This window comes from Nothobranchius furzeri, chromosome 14 (assembly GCF_043380555.1).
Source record: "Nothobranchius furzeri strain GRZ-AD chromosome 14, NfurGRZ-RIMD1, whole genome shotgun sequence".
Taxonomy (NCBI): Eukaryota; Metazoa; Chordata; class Actinopteri; order Cyprinodontiformes; family Nothobranchiidae; genus Nothobranchius; species Nothobranchius furzeri.
This window is the reverse complement of record NC_091754.1, coordinates 64445761-64462903: the sequence shown is the minus strand read 5'-3', so window position 1 is coordinate 64462903 and position 17143 is coordinate 64445761. Positions and strand designations below refer to the sequence as shown.

Sequence of the window (17143 nt, the reverse complement as noted above, 5' to 3'; positions counted from 1 at the left end):
AGATGCCACTTTATCCTGCACCCACCCTGCAGTAGCTCAGAACACTTCTGGCTTTGCTACAAAGTGGAGAAAACCATTACAGAGACTCTTTAAACCAACTAGTTACCATCCTGTCTGCCGTTTGGGAGCAAAAGTAAAGCAGAAGTTTAATTTTCTGCCCGATTGACCTCGACACTGAAGCACTTTTCATCAGTACTTACAGTTCTCGGGCCAGCAGTAACATGGTCTACAATAGCTCTACTTCTTGATCTTCTGCACTTCTACTGCCATACATCACTGTTAGGCTGGCAGTGTATTCATTTTGTTTTGCCATGACTCCTGTTCAAATCTCAGGATTTCTACTGAATGGTTGGCTTCTAACAGCCTTCCAGCTTCTAGTGAAACAATTCTAGCCACATAGGAGCAAAGTGATGGTTGAATATTTATAAACTACTTTATCTTTATCATGTAAACAAATCTATCTGTGATCTGTTGGGAAGACCCCACATTAACCCACTAACATACACAAGATAACGTCCAAACTATTTCATATGCCACAGTTGTACTGGGAAAAATGACAGTAGAAGAATGATGTCACAAAAAGGCAGTTTTCAGAAGGTCATGACTGGATGTAAATCTACAACTGATGAACTCTTTTTCAATCAATTCAGTATGAAGCTGCACAGATAATGAATCAGTTATCAATATTAGCAAGCTCAGAAATTGCTACAAATCAGTCAATTTTACTGATTGTTACGTCCCCTCCTGAACATCCAGGGGGATGAGGGACTAGCAAAGAAAAATAGGTGGTGTGTGTGTGTGTGTGACGATAAATAACGAGGTGGTGAGAGTAAAAACAAAAGGGTTTATTAACAAAGGGTGTCCATTTCTAACAGCAAAATAAGGCGTACAACAGGGAACGGTGATGAAGAGGTGGAAACTGAAGACGTAAGCGGTTAACTGCTTACGAAAAATGGCTGTTAGCCGAACTAAATAAAAAACCACCTAACAGAAAAATCCCCGGCTCAAAGTCCAATTGGGACAAAAACACCGAAATGAGAAAAACTGACACTCTGTCAGCTAACCTGCAAGATGAGGAACTAAGCCTATTTCCTATAGAACCCTAAGCAAGCCTACACCACAGATTAACCTCAGCAAGAATCTTAACCGAGCTCAGGAGAATCACAGACTAGCTCTGGATCTCCTCGACTGTCTGCTGTGCTCCTCTTTTGAAGCCCTGTGGGCTGCAAGATGGCTGACTTGGATCAGCTGCTGTCTTCTTTGGCGTGCCTCTGTCCAAGGTCCTGAAATGGCGCTGGGAGAGTAAGCTGCTCCGGAACTGTCCCTGGTGCTGAAAACTTGGCAGTGGGGACAGCAGGCTCAGGTAAGGATGACGAGGAGGACCGAGGGGACGAGGGTCGCCCACTGATACTCAGTTAAAATCTGGTTTAGTAGCTCGAGTCATCCCCAAAACCCCAAGAGCTAATTGCACCTACCCGTTGCCTAAATCTTCATCACCCTCATCATCACAATCACCACCATCATCATCACCACCTTCATCATCACCCTCATCATCATCACCCTCATCATCATCATCCTCATCATCATCACCCTCATCATCATCACCACCTTCATCATCACCCTCATCATCATCACCCTGATCATCATCACCCTGATCATCATCATCATCATCATCATCACCACCACCATCATCACAATCACCACCATCATCATCACCCTCATCATCACAATCACCACCATCATCATCACCCTCATCATCATCATCATCATCATCATCACCATCACCATCACATGATTAAAACTAGTTTTAATACTACACATTAGTCTGATTTTATAATCTAAGTGTAGAATGAACATCAGGGAGCAGAAACCTTTCTAGAACTTGATTCAGCTAGCTTACTAGTGCTAACCCAGTTAGAGAGGTAGAGCGTCTCTGACTGGCTCATCATACACATGATGAATTTGCTATGACAGAAGTAGGAACTCTGGTACCTTTCTGTTCATTTCTGATGTCTGTAGTTCATTGTTGAGTCACTACCTCTATCTTTAGGTAGAACCCTCATTCACGCGTAGCATGTTCTGTCTAAGAATTGATAATGAGTTCAAAATCCGAATACCTGTGAGGGATTTATGATTCACAGAATTCCAATTGTTGCTTTTAATATTGTTTAATTCCTTTTGCCTGTGGGGCCATGGAGTGTCACTGAAGCACTTTGAAAATTCAGCTACTAATATCATCTTTTCTTATGAATACATTTGTCAGAGTTAATAATACTTTTTTCATGCCTCCAGTTTCCAGACTTTCTAATACAGCTATTCTTTGAAGTATAAGCTGGTGGATCATTTTGTAACGCCCAGAGTCATGAAAACACAGCCCTGTACTTATATGCAAATTCACACCCACCAATAAATCCCCCTTTTTCATGATTAATGTATTAGGAGGCTTCATTAGACAGAGTGGGTGACCAGTGTCATCACTTTACCATGACATGTGATCGTAGAGTGGGTGTGCACAGAGTTTAACTTTGGCCTTTTTGCCTTTTGGGGTGGTCTTTGTTTGTGGTCACCACTTAGATCTAGCTCCCACACCGATGGCAAACGACATTCATCCCACACTTTTACAAGCTCACATCATGCGTCATGACATTGACTTTCTCAGCTGGGGACTATAACCTCTGGTTCATGTCGGAGGATAAATAAAAAGGCTTAACAGATGTTTGCTTTACATCTCTGGGCGACAATGTAAAATTTTAAATGCTCAACTTTACAAGAAGTTACAAAAGATGGTTGTAATGTTTGTAAAAGTAATGAATAAAACCGTTAGCTCTAAAGACCAGATTCACTGAGGAACTGCCTTTTGATTGTGATTGCTCACTCTGAGTTTCACTTGCAGGCTAAACAAGAACATTTTCTTCTACCTGTTTCCTGCATTTAGCCACCAATGGAAAATAGACAGAAATGCTCACGTTAGAAACTACAGCGACCAGTCTCAGTAACAATTAGCATTCATGGACTCACCCAGCTTGGCACACGACAGGAACAGCTGTTGTTGATGTAGTGTCCAGGAGAGAGCAGAGCGTGCCTCCTAGAAGCTAACTGTTACCATACCATACCATCTTTATTTATAAAGCACATTTAAAAACGGCATGGCAGCCGACCAAAGTGCTGTACAGAATAAAAAAGTAAAAACACAATATAAAACAATACACGGTCAACAATAAAATGCACAACACAAGGCAGATAATTAAAGTCAATAAAAAGACACATAATAAAATAATAAAAGTCAGGGATTTAAAACTGCCTGGTCGTAAAAGTGAGCCTTCAGCAGCGATTTGAACCAGAGGAGGGATGGTGCCAGCCTCACCGAAAGAGGAAGTGCATTCCATAGTGTGGGAGCAGCGTAGACAAAAGCACGCTGCCCCCGCGTTTTGTATTTCATTAATGGAACACGAAGCATTAGCAACTCCACCACACGGCAGAACTTCATCAGACTTGTGTAAATTGTGGACATAAAACATCACCGTTGCAAAGCAAATGGAGTTGTGTTGTTAGTCAATCAGAGGCAAGATGTCCGAATATCAGGAAATAAGACTCAAATTCCTGCCGTCTTCTGCTCACCTCTCCTCTGGCTCACTTCCAGTTTCTGACGCTGCAGTGTGAGAGCTTTATCTTTCCCATGGAGATTTATTCACAAGGCCGACATTCATACTTGAGACCACTGCAATTTTATATATATATATTTTTTTTTTTTTCCCCAAAAATGTTATTAGATGTTTTATTGGAAACTTGGATAGTTACATTACTTTATCAGAGTAAATGCACTTAGCTGGTTTAGAAGTTACTTAACTAACGGAGAGCAATTGGTCCAAATAAACAACAGCTATTCCCAACGTGCAAAGATCTGATGTTGAAATCCCCAGGGCTCCATCTTAGGTCCACTTCTTTTCATCTTATATATCAATGATATTTCAAATTCATCAAACATCTTTCATAAGGTAATCTTTTCAGATGATACAAATCTTTTCCTGGCTCATAAAAGTCTCAGTATATTACAAAAGCAAGGAAATGAGGAATTAGCTAAAACAGATACTTCGTTCAAATACAATGCATTTTCCATTTACACAAATAAAACTACATTTATTTTATTACGTCCAAGTAGAAGCTGGAAAAACATTATTGGGACTAATATAAAAAAAATGATAATGTTACTGGAAGAGTTGAACATATAAAAATCTTAGGAATTTTTTTAGATGAGTTCATAAACTACAAAAACATTTAGAGTTTTTAGTCAATAAGTCATCTAAAGACATGAGTTTGTCCTTTAAACAGAGATACAACATACCTATAGATGCTCTCATTACTCTGTCACTCTCTTTTTGAACCACAAATGTCATCATTTGGTGTAGCGCAAAGAAATATTAAAAATTATACAGACAAAAGTTATACATATAATACTGTGATACATATCTGTATACTGTATACATACTGTGATACGTATCATACTGTGATACATATCTGTGTACTGTATACATACTGTGATACGTATCATACTGTGATACATATATGTGTACTGTATACATACTGTGATACGTATCATACTGTGATACATATCTGTGTACTGTATACATACTGTGATACGTATCATACTGTGATACATATCTGTGTGCTGTATACATACTGTGATACGTATCATACTGTGATACATATATGTGTACTGTATACATACTGTGATACGTATCATACTGTGATACATATATGTGTACTGTATACATGACTGTATACATACTGTGATACGTATCATACTGTGATACATATATGTGTACTGTATACATACTGTGATACCTATCATACTGTGATACGTATCTGTGTACTGTATTCATACTGTGATACCTATCATACTGTGATATGTATCTGTGTACTGTATACATACTGTGATACATATCATACTGTGATACGTATATGTGTACTGTATACATACTGTGATACGTATCATACTGTGATACGTATATGTGTACTGTATACATACTGTGATACGTATCATACTGTGATACGTATATGTGTACTGTATACATACTGTGATACGTATCATACTGTGATACGTATCATACTGTGATACATATATGTGTACTGTATACATACTGTGATACGTATCATACTGTGATACATATATGTGTACTGTATACATACTGTGATACCTATCATACTGTGATACGTATCTGTGTACTGTATTCATACTGTGATACCTATCATACTGTGATACGTATCTGTGTACTGTATACATACTGTGATACATATCATACTGTGATACGTATATGTGTACTGTATACATACTGTGATACGTATCATACTGTGATACGTATATGTGTACTGTATACATACTGTGATACGTATCATACTGTGATATGTATATGTGTACTGTATACATACTGTGATACGTATCATACTGTGATACATATATGTGTACTGTATACATACTGTGATACCTATCATACTGTGATACATATCTGTGTACTGTATACATACTGTGATACCTATCATACTGTGATACATATCTGTGTACTGTATACATACTGTGATACGTATCATACTGTGATATGTGTATGTGTACTGTATACATACTGTGATATGTGTATGTGTACTGTATACATACTGTGATATGTGTATGTGTACTGTATACATACTGTGATATGTATCATACTGTGATACATATATGTGTACTGTATACATACTGTGATACGTATCATACTGTGATATATATATCTGTGTACTGTATACATATTGTGACACGTATCATACTATGATACATATATGTGTACTGTATACATACTGTGACACGTATCATACTGTGATACGTATCTGTGTACTGTATACATACTGTGACACGTATCATACTGTGATACGTATCTGTGTACTGTATACATACTGTGATACGTATCATACTGTGATACGTATATGTGTACTGTATACATACTGTGATACTTATCATACTGTGATACGTATCTGTGTACTGTATACATACTGTGATACATATCATACTGTGATACGTATATGTGTACTGTATACATACTGTGATACGTATCATACTGTGATACGTATATGTGTACTGTATACATACTGTGATACGTATCATACTGTGATATGTATATGTGTACTGTATACATACAGTGATACCTATCATACTGTGATACATATCTGTGTACTGTATACATACTGTGATACGTATCATACTGTGATATGTGTATGTGTACTGTATACATACTGTGATACGTATCATACTGTGATACATATATGTGTACTGTATACATACTGTGATACCTATCATACTGTGATACATATCTGTGTACTGTATACATACTGTGATACATATCATACTGTGATATGTGTATGTGTACTGTATACATACTGTGATACGTATCATACTGTGATACATATATGTGTACTGTATACATACTGTGATACGTATCATACTGTGATACATATCTGTGTACTGTATACATATTGTGACACATATCATACTGTGATACATATATGTGTACTGTATACATACTGTGACACGTATCATACTGTGATACGTATCTGTGTAATGTATACATACTGTGACACGTATCATACTGTGATACGTATCTGTGTACTGTATACATACTGTGACACGTATCATACTGTGATGCGTATATGTGTACTGTATACATACTGTGACACGTATCATACTGTGATACGTATATGTGTACTGTATACATACTGTGATACGTATCATACTGTGATACGTATATGTGTACTGTATACATACTGTGATACGTATCATACTGTGATATGTATATGTGTACTGTATACATACTGTGATACCTATCATACTGTGATACATATCTGTGTACTGTATACATACTGTGATACGTATCATACTGTGATACATATCTGTGTACTGTATACATACTGGGATTCGTATCATACTGTGATACATATATGTGTACTGTATACATACTGTGATACATATATGTGTACTGTATACATACTGTGATACGTATCATACTGTGATACGTATCAGTGTACTGTATACATACTGTGATACGTATCATACACGTACTGTGATACGTATATGTGTACTGTATACATACTGTGATACGTAACATACTGTGGGCTCCTTCAAATCCTCTTCTTTATAGTGTTACAATTCTGAAGTCATCGGTTGATCAACGTTCCAACCCTCACCTATGGCCACAAGCTTTGGATAGAGATACAAGTGTCCGAAATGGGTTTTCTCCGCAGGGTGTCTTGGCTCTTTCTTAAAGGTAGGGTGAGAAGCTCGGTCATCCAGAATGAGTAGACCCGCTGCTCCTCCACATCGAGAGGAGCCAGTTGAGGTGGCTTGTGCACCTGATTAGGATGCCTCCTGGAAGCCTCCCTGGTGAGGCTTTCTGAGCATGTCCAACTGGAAGAAGACCTAAAGAAACCAGGACACGCTGGAGGGACAATGTCTCTCACCTGGTTAGGGAATGCCTTGGGATTCCCCCGGAGGAGCTGGCCCAAGTGGCTGGGGAGAGGGAATGCTGGGCCTCTCTGCTTAGGCTGCTGGCCCTGTGTTGGCCCTGCGACCCGACCTCGGATAAGCAGCCGGAAACGGATGGATGGGTGGTATCATATTGATTTTCTGTTGTTATATTGATTGCCCCTATTCTTAGTTTGTTTGTGATTAAGCTGATAGCTGAGTCAGGAGTGTACTTGCAGGTGGGTTAGGGTTAGAGTAGGGGTCTCCAACCTTTTTTGTCCCGTGAACTTCTTTTACATAATGAAAGTACAGAAGAGTTCCTGCCATATGGTTTACTCACATAGATACTTTCCACGTGTGACGATGTTTACTGTTAAAATATGTGATGCTTACTATAATAACATGCATTGTTCTCACAAGTTTCTTCCTCTGTATTTCAATACATCAATGTTATAAAAAAGTACAAAGAAGATAACATTCTGAAAATCAAACTCAACAAAGTATTTAGTTCATGAACTAATCAGGTACTTTCAGATAATGAACTATAAATCTAGTTGATGTGACATTTTTTTTAGAATGGATCAGTAACAACTTTTTGAGCACAAAGGAACAGATAACCTGACCCTGTGTCCTCCCGGAGTCTGAGCAGCTGTGCCAGTTTTTCATGATTCAGCTGTTTTGTCATCAATGAACAAATACTTCCAAAAACTACAGAATGTCTTTTAAAGAACATTAAATGTCCTTTAAAAGACGTTTAATACAAACCTTTCTAGTAATTGTTGTGATCATTTTTCTAAACAATGCGACACAAATATTATCATAAAGCCAAAGATATTCAAGCTGAATGTGATTCTAAATGGTTCCAGTCCAAAGTCAGACTGTGTCCCCTGCACGTGTTACGCTACAGCAGGCAGTGGTGGAGCACTAGGACCAAGCAGAAAACTACTGCTTGTGTTGAAGTCCGTTTCTCATTAGAACCATTCATAAGCTCATCTATTGGCTCTGCTGATACTTGCTAACGTGTGATTGGCCGTTCCTTTCACCTGTGCACTTGACAGTTCTGCATTCCAGACATTCCATAAAAGAGCCTCTAGGCTGTAGTTTTATACATATTTTATATACTTGCTTACAGTAAGTATATAAAATACGACAGATACCACCTTTCTGAGTCACAGTCTGTCAAAGTGCATATTATTATTCATCCATTCATGCACACACTCACATTCACACTGTAGCCACGTCTGCCCTGGGAGACACTGTCATGTTGAAGAATGGACCCAACATGTTTGAACTAAAGAACGTCCCTCTGTGGTTAGACTGTCCACTCATACGGCTGCATGCCAATAAAAAGTCTGCATATGTTCAAGTTTATTAAAACTGCTGTTTAGTTTGGAGCGTTGAATTAAAGAAATCCTGACTTGAATCATCCAGGCTCACATGCCCTGCAGAACCAAACCAAACAGTCCATTCTTTCTCTGATTTACTAAACTGCAGCTCATTCAGGCGGATATCCTGACTTCATGCTTCAATAGCTGAAGCAGACAGGGACGTTTTATCTTTCTATCTATTGATAACTGAAACCATGCAGCCAGTATGATATTGCCTTGTTAAAACTTCCATTCTACTCCAGATGTTTGGAGCTCTTTTGTCTGTGGGCAGTCCTACATATTAAGACCTAGAATCGTTTTCCAGAGTTCAAAGTGAAGCCAAAGCATCCATGTGCAGGTCCAGACCGTGTGTACTCTGTGGGGCTACAGTCCGATCTACAACAAGCATAAAACAATAAGACTTAAAGCATTACTTATTTACAACATGCAGCAGCAGGGTAAGGACGTATTTGTATTTAGAACATCCCATTTATTTATATGTAGGGGGCGGGACTTAAAACTTCTTTTGACATCATCTACTGCATGGTCCTGTTTAGTTTAAATGTATGTTGATGCCTCTACATACCAGTGTTACTACCAATGACGTTTATTTAGTGATTTAATCCGTACTGTGTTTGTCCCAACAGCAGCACGAGACCAAAACCATCGAATGCTGGCTTGTTTGTTAGTTTGTCTTACAGCTCAGCTGACCAAAGAAGTTCAAAAATCCTTTTTTCACCATTTACAAATTCTAGGAATGAAATGTTTGCATGAAAAAGATGAAAGTGAGAGAAATAACCAAACACAAGATCTGATACGTTTTTCATTCTAGATATATTTAACAATGGCATGTCTTAACCAAACAGGAAATGAACGTTTCTCTCTCTTTTTCAGATTTCTGCTGCTGCCAGAAATGGGAAAAACAAACTTTATTTTATATTATTTCTGCCTTTTGTGTCATGTTTTTGTTTAGATTAAAGGAACAAGCTTGGTGCCATCAATACCTCACCACTGCAAACAGTATCATTTCTACTACAATTGGTGAATTTCACTATGCAGTATTATTCCTACATTATATATATATATATATATATATATATATATATATATATATATATATATATATATATATATATATATATATATATACACACATATAAAATGTCAGCTCTCATTGAAGTCGTTCAAACCCCCTGACAACACCCAGCTCAAAGAACGCCCTCTGGACATGACTTTGAGTCCTCGAACGGACTAGTCTGGCTCAGTCCATACTAATATTGATGACCTTTGCCCTTTCCAAAATCCAAGCGAAATCCCATTAAATCTTCCTGAAGCCCCGCCTTCCCCTGTGGAAGTTGATTTGCTAACTCTTGTCTCTCTTACTAACAAGCTTCAGAATGTGCTCTAATTCTCATTGGTGACCTTACTTTGTCCCTTACCTTTTATGATTTCAACACTAACACTGTGTCATTCACGGAATGTGTGCCATCTGTTTCTCTCTACCTGCAACTTACTAACAAATGTCTTGTATCCAGTTCCTTTTGTTGCTTTGTTTTGAAGACCCTTTTAAAGATGGTGACTTTTTATAGTTGCTTTCTTTATTTCTTTATTTGGACGTTTGAAACCAAACAACAGGAAAAACAGCGTTCAGATTATCTATGAACATATTGATTTTTTCGCTGAAGTTACTCTTTAACTAAGAGGCAGCTATTAAAAGCATTTTTATCCCAAACCTTTTGGGATTGAGGGATGCTTTCTGGAGTTTTTTTAAGGTTCATCATTATTTATTTTTCTTTTTCCTCCCCTTGTTTTCTCCTGAAGCACGCAGGCATTGGACACGCTATGGTAAACAAACTGCATTATATGGTAGATATCATTCTAATTGTCTTACACTTTGGTTTGCCCTGGATTTTTCCGTTACTCTTTCTATTCTGTTTGCTCAACTCAAAGTACAATCTTCCATCAAGTCAAGGTAGCTGAAAAATTCCACCTTTCTGTTTTTTTTGCCCTCTATCTGTACATATATACATATATATATACATATATGTATATATATGTATATATATGTATATATAAAAACATATGTCACAGCTTTTTTATTTCCATTTATTTTATCTTCCCCAAAAATCTAAACTTGCCAGCTATTTTGGGATATTTATAAAAATTGTTGCAGTTATTTTCTTTCTGTTTTCTAAATAAATCATTTCCATAGACTTCCAACTGTATCCGTATGAAGAAATAAAGAATAATAATGCAAAATATTTGATCCCTTTTACAAATACATGTTTTGTTGCCCCTTGTTCTCTCTCCTGAGTTTTTAAATTGAAATCGTTCGTATGAGTGAGCGCACACAGCTGATTTTCTGAAGCAGACCAATAGACCTTTTTCATGAAATGTGGTCAACAACTAAACTATCCGAGAGGAAAAATGGCTGATGCAAACACAGAAATGAAACATCTTCACTCCCGTTTTTAGCCTTGAAATAGATCGTTGCGGCACAAATAGCAGCAAAAGCTGGCTAAAGTGCTTCCGGTGCCGAGTCGCTTTCATTGGGCACATTTTCACCAGACTAGTGACACGATTAGAAATGGACACTGGTGTAAAACTTGTAAAAAAATAAATAAAAATAACATTGTCGTGAAGTGAAATGATGTTTGAAAGGTCTCAGTGGATAAAGATGGCAGCCGTCTATGTTGTTTATGTTTTTTTGTGAAAGTAAAAACAAAATCTCAAGAATAATTTGAACTTAATAGCTTCACTTTAAACTTAAATATCCACAGAAGAGTCAATATTTGGTATGTTATTGACTTCACAAACATACAGCGCAAGCTCACCTGTGGGCAGGTTTAATGGTGTAAAAAGTGACACAAACATGTATTATTGAGTCTTTGCATGAAGGCAAGGGGCCCTAACCCATCTCCAGACAGAAATAACCATGTTCTCCAGTCACCAGCCACATGTGGGCTTCTCCTACTAGAGCAACTGCCTGTCTCTAATTACGTAAATTGTATGTGTCCGTTTTTAAATGAGTGATATTAAAAATGTATTTTTTATTTCACTACAATCTAAAATCCAAGATCTATGGATGTCTGCTACCATTTGATGTCAGTTTTGAGTCAAGTTGACAAAAGAAGAAGGTCTATATTTGACTTTGACCATTCCAGTGAAAGAACGTTTTTAAACTCTACATTTGTGAGGCCAGAGTTGCTTTTGTCCAGGATTTGATGGCGAAGCCTGCAGTTTGAGGTTGTTCTCAGAAGGTTTATGATGCCATGAAATGTATTTACAACACTTGATTTAATGTCCGAAGCCTTGGCTGTAAAACGGGCCTGAGTTGAGGGCTTGATCCCATTAGTTGTTGTAGTTCATTTAAGATCTTGACAGGGCTGTTCTCAGACCTGCTGTATTTCATCATCTAACAGTGAAGCTTAATCAGGCAATCATCCGCAGTCGTGGATCCAGATAGAATGAAAATGGTCTGTTCTCTTTTATTCCGTAGACACACCGACCTAATAACTCTGTTTGGTCCTAGTTTATGGTCGTTTTCTTTCACTGGAAAGGCAGCGTTTACATGAAAGCATCTGCCCACTGATGCCGACCACAAAGCAACCAAACCTGAGCTGTGTGCGTTCAACCTCTCACTAACACCGATACTAACGCATATTCTCTTATTTTAGTTATTTCCCTCACCCCCTTGCATGTAAAACTCACTTGTTCTTAATTTCTTACAAAGAGATATTATTAAGGATATATGTTTATGTATATATCAAGGCTAACATATATACATACATATATATATTAGTTGTCCTAATATGATCAATAAGGCCATGAGACACGTTAGCCACACCCTTGTGTTTTTATTTTTATTACTTCTTACGTTACTTTTGATTCTTTACATTTATGATTAACATACTAAAGAACAGTGACCTCACGTCTGATGTCCTCCACATGGAAAAACACACAATGGGAGAAATAAAGAGGGGAGACAAACTTGTATTTGTTGGTGAAAGGAGATGCTAAATCTTCCCGTCTGTCCGGCACAAGGAGGAGCGTTGTGAACTGAAAGCCGGTCGATCTGATGGATCCTTCTGGAGTCTTTTGGCTCAAATTAGGCAAAAATAACGACGCCGCTCTGGCCCATATCAGAAATGCTCAGTTCTTTCAGATGCGATGACAAAATTGGAAATTGTGGCTCAGAAATTGATTTTTGGGTGTGTTTAATGGCGACGAGGACACGGGCGTTGAGACCAGCGATCCAAGCGCTGGAACACAGATCAGTCTGTTCACCAACACGTGGACGTCTTGCTTTCCCCTCTTAGCTTCCCCTATTCTGTAATAAAAGCCCCTCATTTCTGTTGATTTAACCTGTGTTTGTGTAACCTGGTCCCATCTTGTCCCACCTCCACCTGATATGTTTGCACGTTTCTGTCGGCTAGAGCCTCCTCGCATCATCAGATGTGCAGCAGCTGCTCTAGCCCTGCACGTGTCAGTCTGTTGTACACGTGCCAGTGTTTTTATTTTTATTTAAGGTTGCGTTCTTGAACATAACCAACAGCTGTAGCGGTGAAAGCTCTTTTTTCCCCATTTGTCTGGTGTTGTGGTATTCTGACATGAAATGTACTTCCTCCCCTAAAACCTTATTTTGCTGCATCTTGCCAGATATTTGGCTTTTCTTTTCCTTTAATTCATGTGTGTTGTGTCTAATGGAGTCCCCCTTACACCTCCATCTATCCCACCATCCTTTCATTCAGTTGCATGGCTCGTGTGTCACCTTGTTAACTCTGGATGGATGAATTTTGTTCCTTCTGAGCAAAACAAACCCCTTCCACATGAAATAACATGTTCAATTCAAATCTGGATCTGGTTTTTGTGATAAAACTGCCGAGGGTTGCAGCCTAACCACCTCGGCTAAATTTACCAAATCTAATCAGTCGTTTCAACGAAACTTTTGTTGTAACTGTACTAACAACCATTTTTGTGTCTGACTCCCCTACTTACAAGAGTACTAACCAGTTCTGTTCACCTTTCAAGCCTTTTCCTATTCGAACTACAAACCAAAACTCCCTTTCTTCCCCAACGCTGTAATCACGGCCGACACGGCGCTTGGCCCAGACGTCTCACATTTCCTTTCTGACCTGTGATGTTAGCTTAGTTCATCGTTTCTACGTAATTTTCACCCAGCTGTGGTAGCTGACAAGCTGCTAGACATCTATGAAAGTCAAACCCTGGGTGGGACTTGTTTCTCCTTCTCTGTGGAAGACTTTAGCTGCTTTTAGAGATAGAAGCACTTCCAAAGATGTGCATCGTGCTATTTCACAATTACATATTTCATTATTCTCCCTATGAGAGATCCAAGATGATAAACAGATGTAGCGCCATGAGGGTAAGTGATGCTTCTGTGTTCCCTGCATCACTAATGAGGTTAAAGTTACCGTGTTCAACAATAACAAAGATGCTTTAGGAAGCCTTTTCTTGGACAGCCATGCTTCAGTTAGGTTAGCATTGATAAACTGTTGAGCTTTATTGGAAATTATAACCAACTATTTACATTTATTTCCACAGAAAGTGGTCAAGTAAGCAGGGAGGCACTTAAACTGCTCACTGGTCAGAGGAAGACAGCGAGGAGAAACTGAAGGAAGGGAAGGCTGCTGAAGCAGTTCTGTGAGAGAAAGAAAGGAAAACATTTACTGTAAAAAGCGATTATGTGACATGAGTATTGCAAAAGGCAAAAAACAAAACTTCATCTGCCAGTTTCAGATGCAGAACGTGCAGCACTCTGGTAATGGTTCTAGGATGTGGTCGTGTATACAGGTAAGGAACTGCTCTGGGTCTGGTCCTTGCTCTCCAGCCCCTCCTTGTGCTAAAAAATGGTGAAAATCATACAAAGTCCAAACATTTCAAAGATGACAAGACTAACCAAGCTCTGTGTGAACGGTGCGTCTGTAATCACCTGCGCAGAGTGAATTATCCCAGTCGGGATTTAATTTACGAGAAGCTAATCCACTTTACGATGCCGGCAGCCACACGGAGTTACAGAGTGAGATATGGTCAATGAGCTAGTAACACGGTCTACTGAGCACACCGCAGGACCACCGAGGACAGGTTTGCCATACACAGCATGTCGTTAGTGTGTTGGCTGTTATTCAGTAGGAAGCATGGGAGAGAAGGTGCCTGATAAAAGTGGATGAAACAACACAAGAAGCCATTTCTCTTCTGTGGAACCATTAGAAAAATATTCCAGCAGCATGAGATTTGGTGAAATCAAAAGCTTTGAATGGTCTGACATGTTGAGCTGTTTTAACCTTAGACCTGAAACAGCCTCAGGGCGGCTCACACCTGTGAGGTCTGCATCTGTAAAGCACAAACACGACTCTGCAGAGCGGCTGCGTGTGGACTCAGGCCTGTAAGCGCTTGTTAACTGCTCAGATGTAAAATGTTAGAGAGAAGTCACGCCCAGAGAGAGGACTGCATGAACTCACACATGGAACGTTTTAAGTAGGTCATGGTTGCATTTCTCTCAATCTCTAAATCGAATGGGGGGGGTCACAGAAGCATTCATTCAATATGGCAACATAACAATTGCAGATTCTGGTCATAAAATTAAGATATCACAACAGAGCAGTATGTACAGGTTAGGTCATGAACTGAGAATATCTTGACAAGACACGTGAAATCCATTCCTTACAGCCAGTCTGACATATTTCTAATGTTTATTTCTTTCTTTTTGATGATTATAGCCGACAACCAGCGACAATCCCAAATTCGGTATTTTTTTGACGTTTTACTATTTGTTTTGCGTCTTTCTGTATAAAAGTTATAAAAATATCTGTATGACCCGTTATTAAGGTAGCAAACATGGTACATCCAGTGAATCCAGGGTTAGGGTTAGGGTTAACCAGGAATAACCTTCAGCAGGGACGTATAAATACTTGTACTAAAGACAGCGGTGGTGTTAGGGTCTCTAAGACGATAACATTTTACGATGGCAGCAATCCACATTTAAATGTGAGTCCATTCAGGCCAGATTGTTGGGCTAAAAGGCTCGTCCCACCCACCATCACCTAAAGCTGAGCAGGCGTGTGTGCGGTGGTTCTTCTACCAGTCTAACATCTAAAATCGTTATGTTGCCAGTCAGATGAGTGAACACTCTTTTTGACCATCTAGGTCTGTGTTTGCTTTCTTGTCATTTTGACACGTTTCTGTGTCTTTTCTCTCTACTCTGATCAAATCTATGACCACACAATAAACTGACACTATTGCCCGAGGCTATGTTTAATTAAATTCACGTTACAGGCTGTGGTGAAGCTTTGTACTGATTAAATCTGGAAATAGAAAGAAAAGTTAAAAAAGATCTTGAGCATGGATCCTCTCTAGTTTCCTCTTTTGGTTGGAAGCTCAATAGATGTCTAGCAGCTTGTCAGTCCCACCCCCCTTACAACGGTAGGATTCAGCCCATTCCCCCAAGGAAAGCTTTCCAAGAGCATTGGCTGTTGTGGTGCCCCCACGCGCTTTAGTCGACTCCTGAGTCTCTGAGGCGTTGCAGGGAGTATTCTTGCATCATGACGTCTCCCGACTCCTTATTTTGAGACTGATGTGGATAAAATACGAAACTGAAGTGAATATCGATGTTTAACATTCCTGATAATTTGTCCTGTTTTTCCCTCCGTAGCCTGAGGATTTTGTCATTTCAGTGGGATTAGTGGGTCGGTCCCACTCAGAGCCCCCCAGCCACCATGCCCAAAAGATGACCCACCCCCCCACCATGCTACAGATTCTTCATGCCGCTTGGTTTCTTTTACCAACAGCAGACATAAAAATGAGTTGCCCTGTTACACAGGGAAGTACAGGGAGAGTTGACCAAAATGTTACCAAAAACATCAATCTAGTGAAAATCAAAGATGAGAACTGGGCCTGGGGAGCAGATCTGGGGGGTGCAGTTGCTATGGCGTACGTTCTGCCAGGTATTTTTGCAGGTCCTTTCTCTGCTGCGCTAAATTCAGTCAGTTATGAAATCTCTATTATTTCATGTAGTTATGCAGAGCAACAGAATGTGACTGGATTTGCTTTTGTTTGGAGCCTAAATCTAAATTGCAAGTAAGAAAACAAAAGCTAAGATGAATTCAGCTGTGCTGCATTAGGGTCACACGAGAACATGGGACTTCTCAATCATTAGTGCAAATGTTCGCCTTTAGAAGATCACATTGGACTTTCAACATTTAGCAATAAAAGAAAGTAAGAGATAAAATTGCAGCAAAATGAAATTATTGCTTGTCATGCTGCAAAAGGTAATAGA

General features: G+C 39.0%; 1 protein-coding gene across 7 annotated transcripts in view; it reads left to right on the top strand.

The window, feature by feature from the left end:
* Positions 1 to 17143, top strand: part of nrxn2b (neurexin 2b) — a 970727-nt gene that overhangs the window by 369476 nt on the left and 584108 nt on the right. For 6 of the 7 annotated variants that reach the window (XM_070544341.1, XM_070544340.1, XM_070544339.1 and 3 more), the window contains one exon: positions 10672 to 10695. The exons of the other annotated variant lie outside the window; for it this stretch is intronic. In XM_070544341.1, coding sequence (XP_070400442.1) covers positions 10672 to 10695 — 24 coding nt within the window. The remainder of the gene's footprint in view (positions 1 to 10671; positions 10696 to 17143) is intronic. 7 annotated transcript variants of the gene reach the window in all.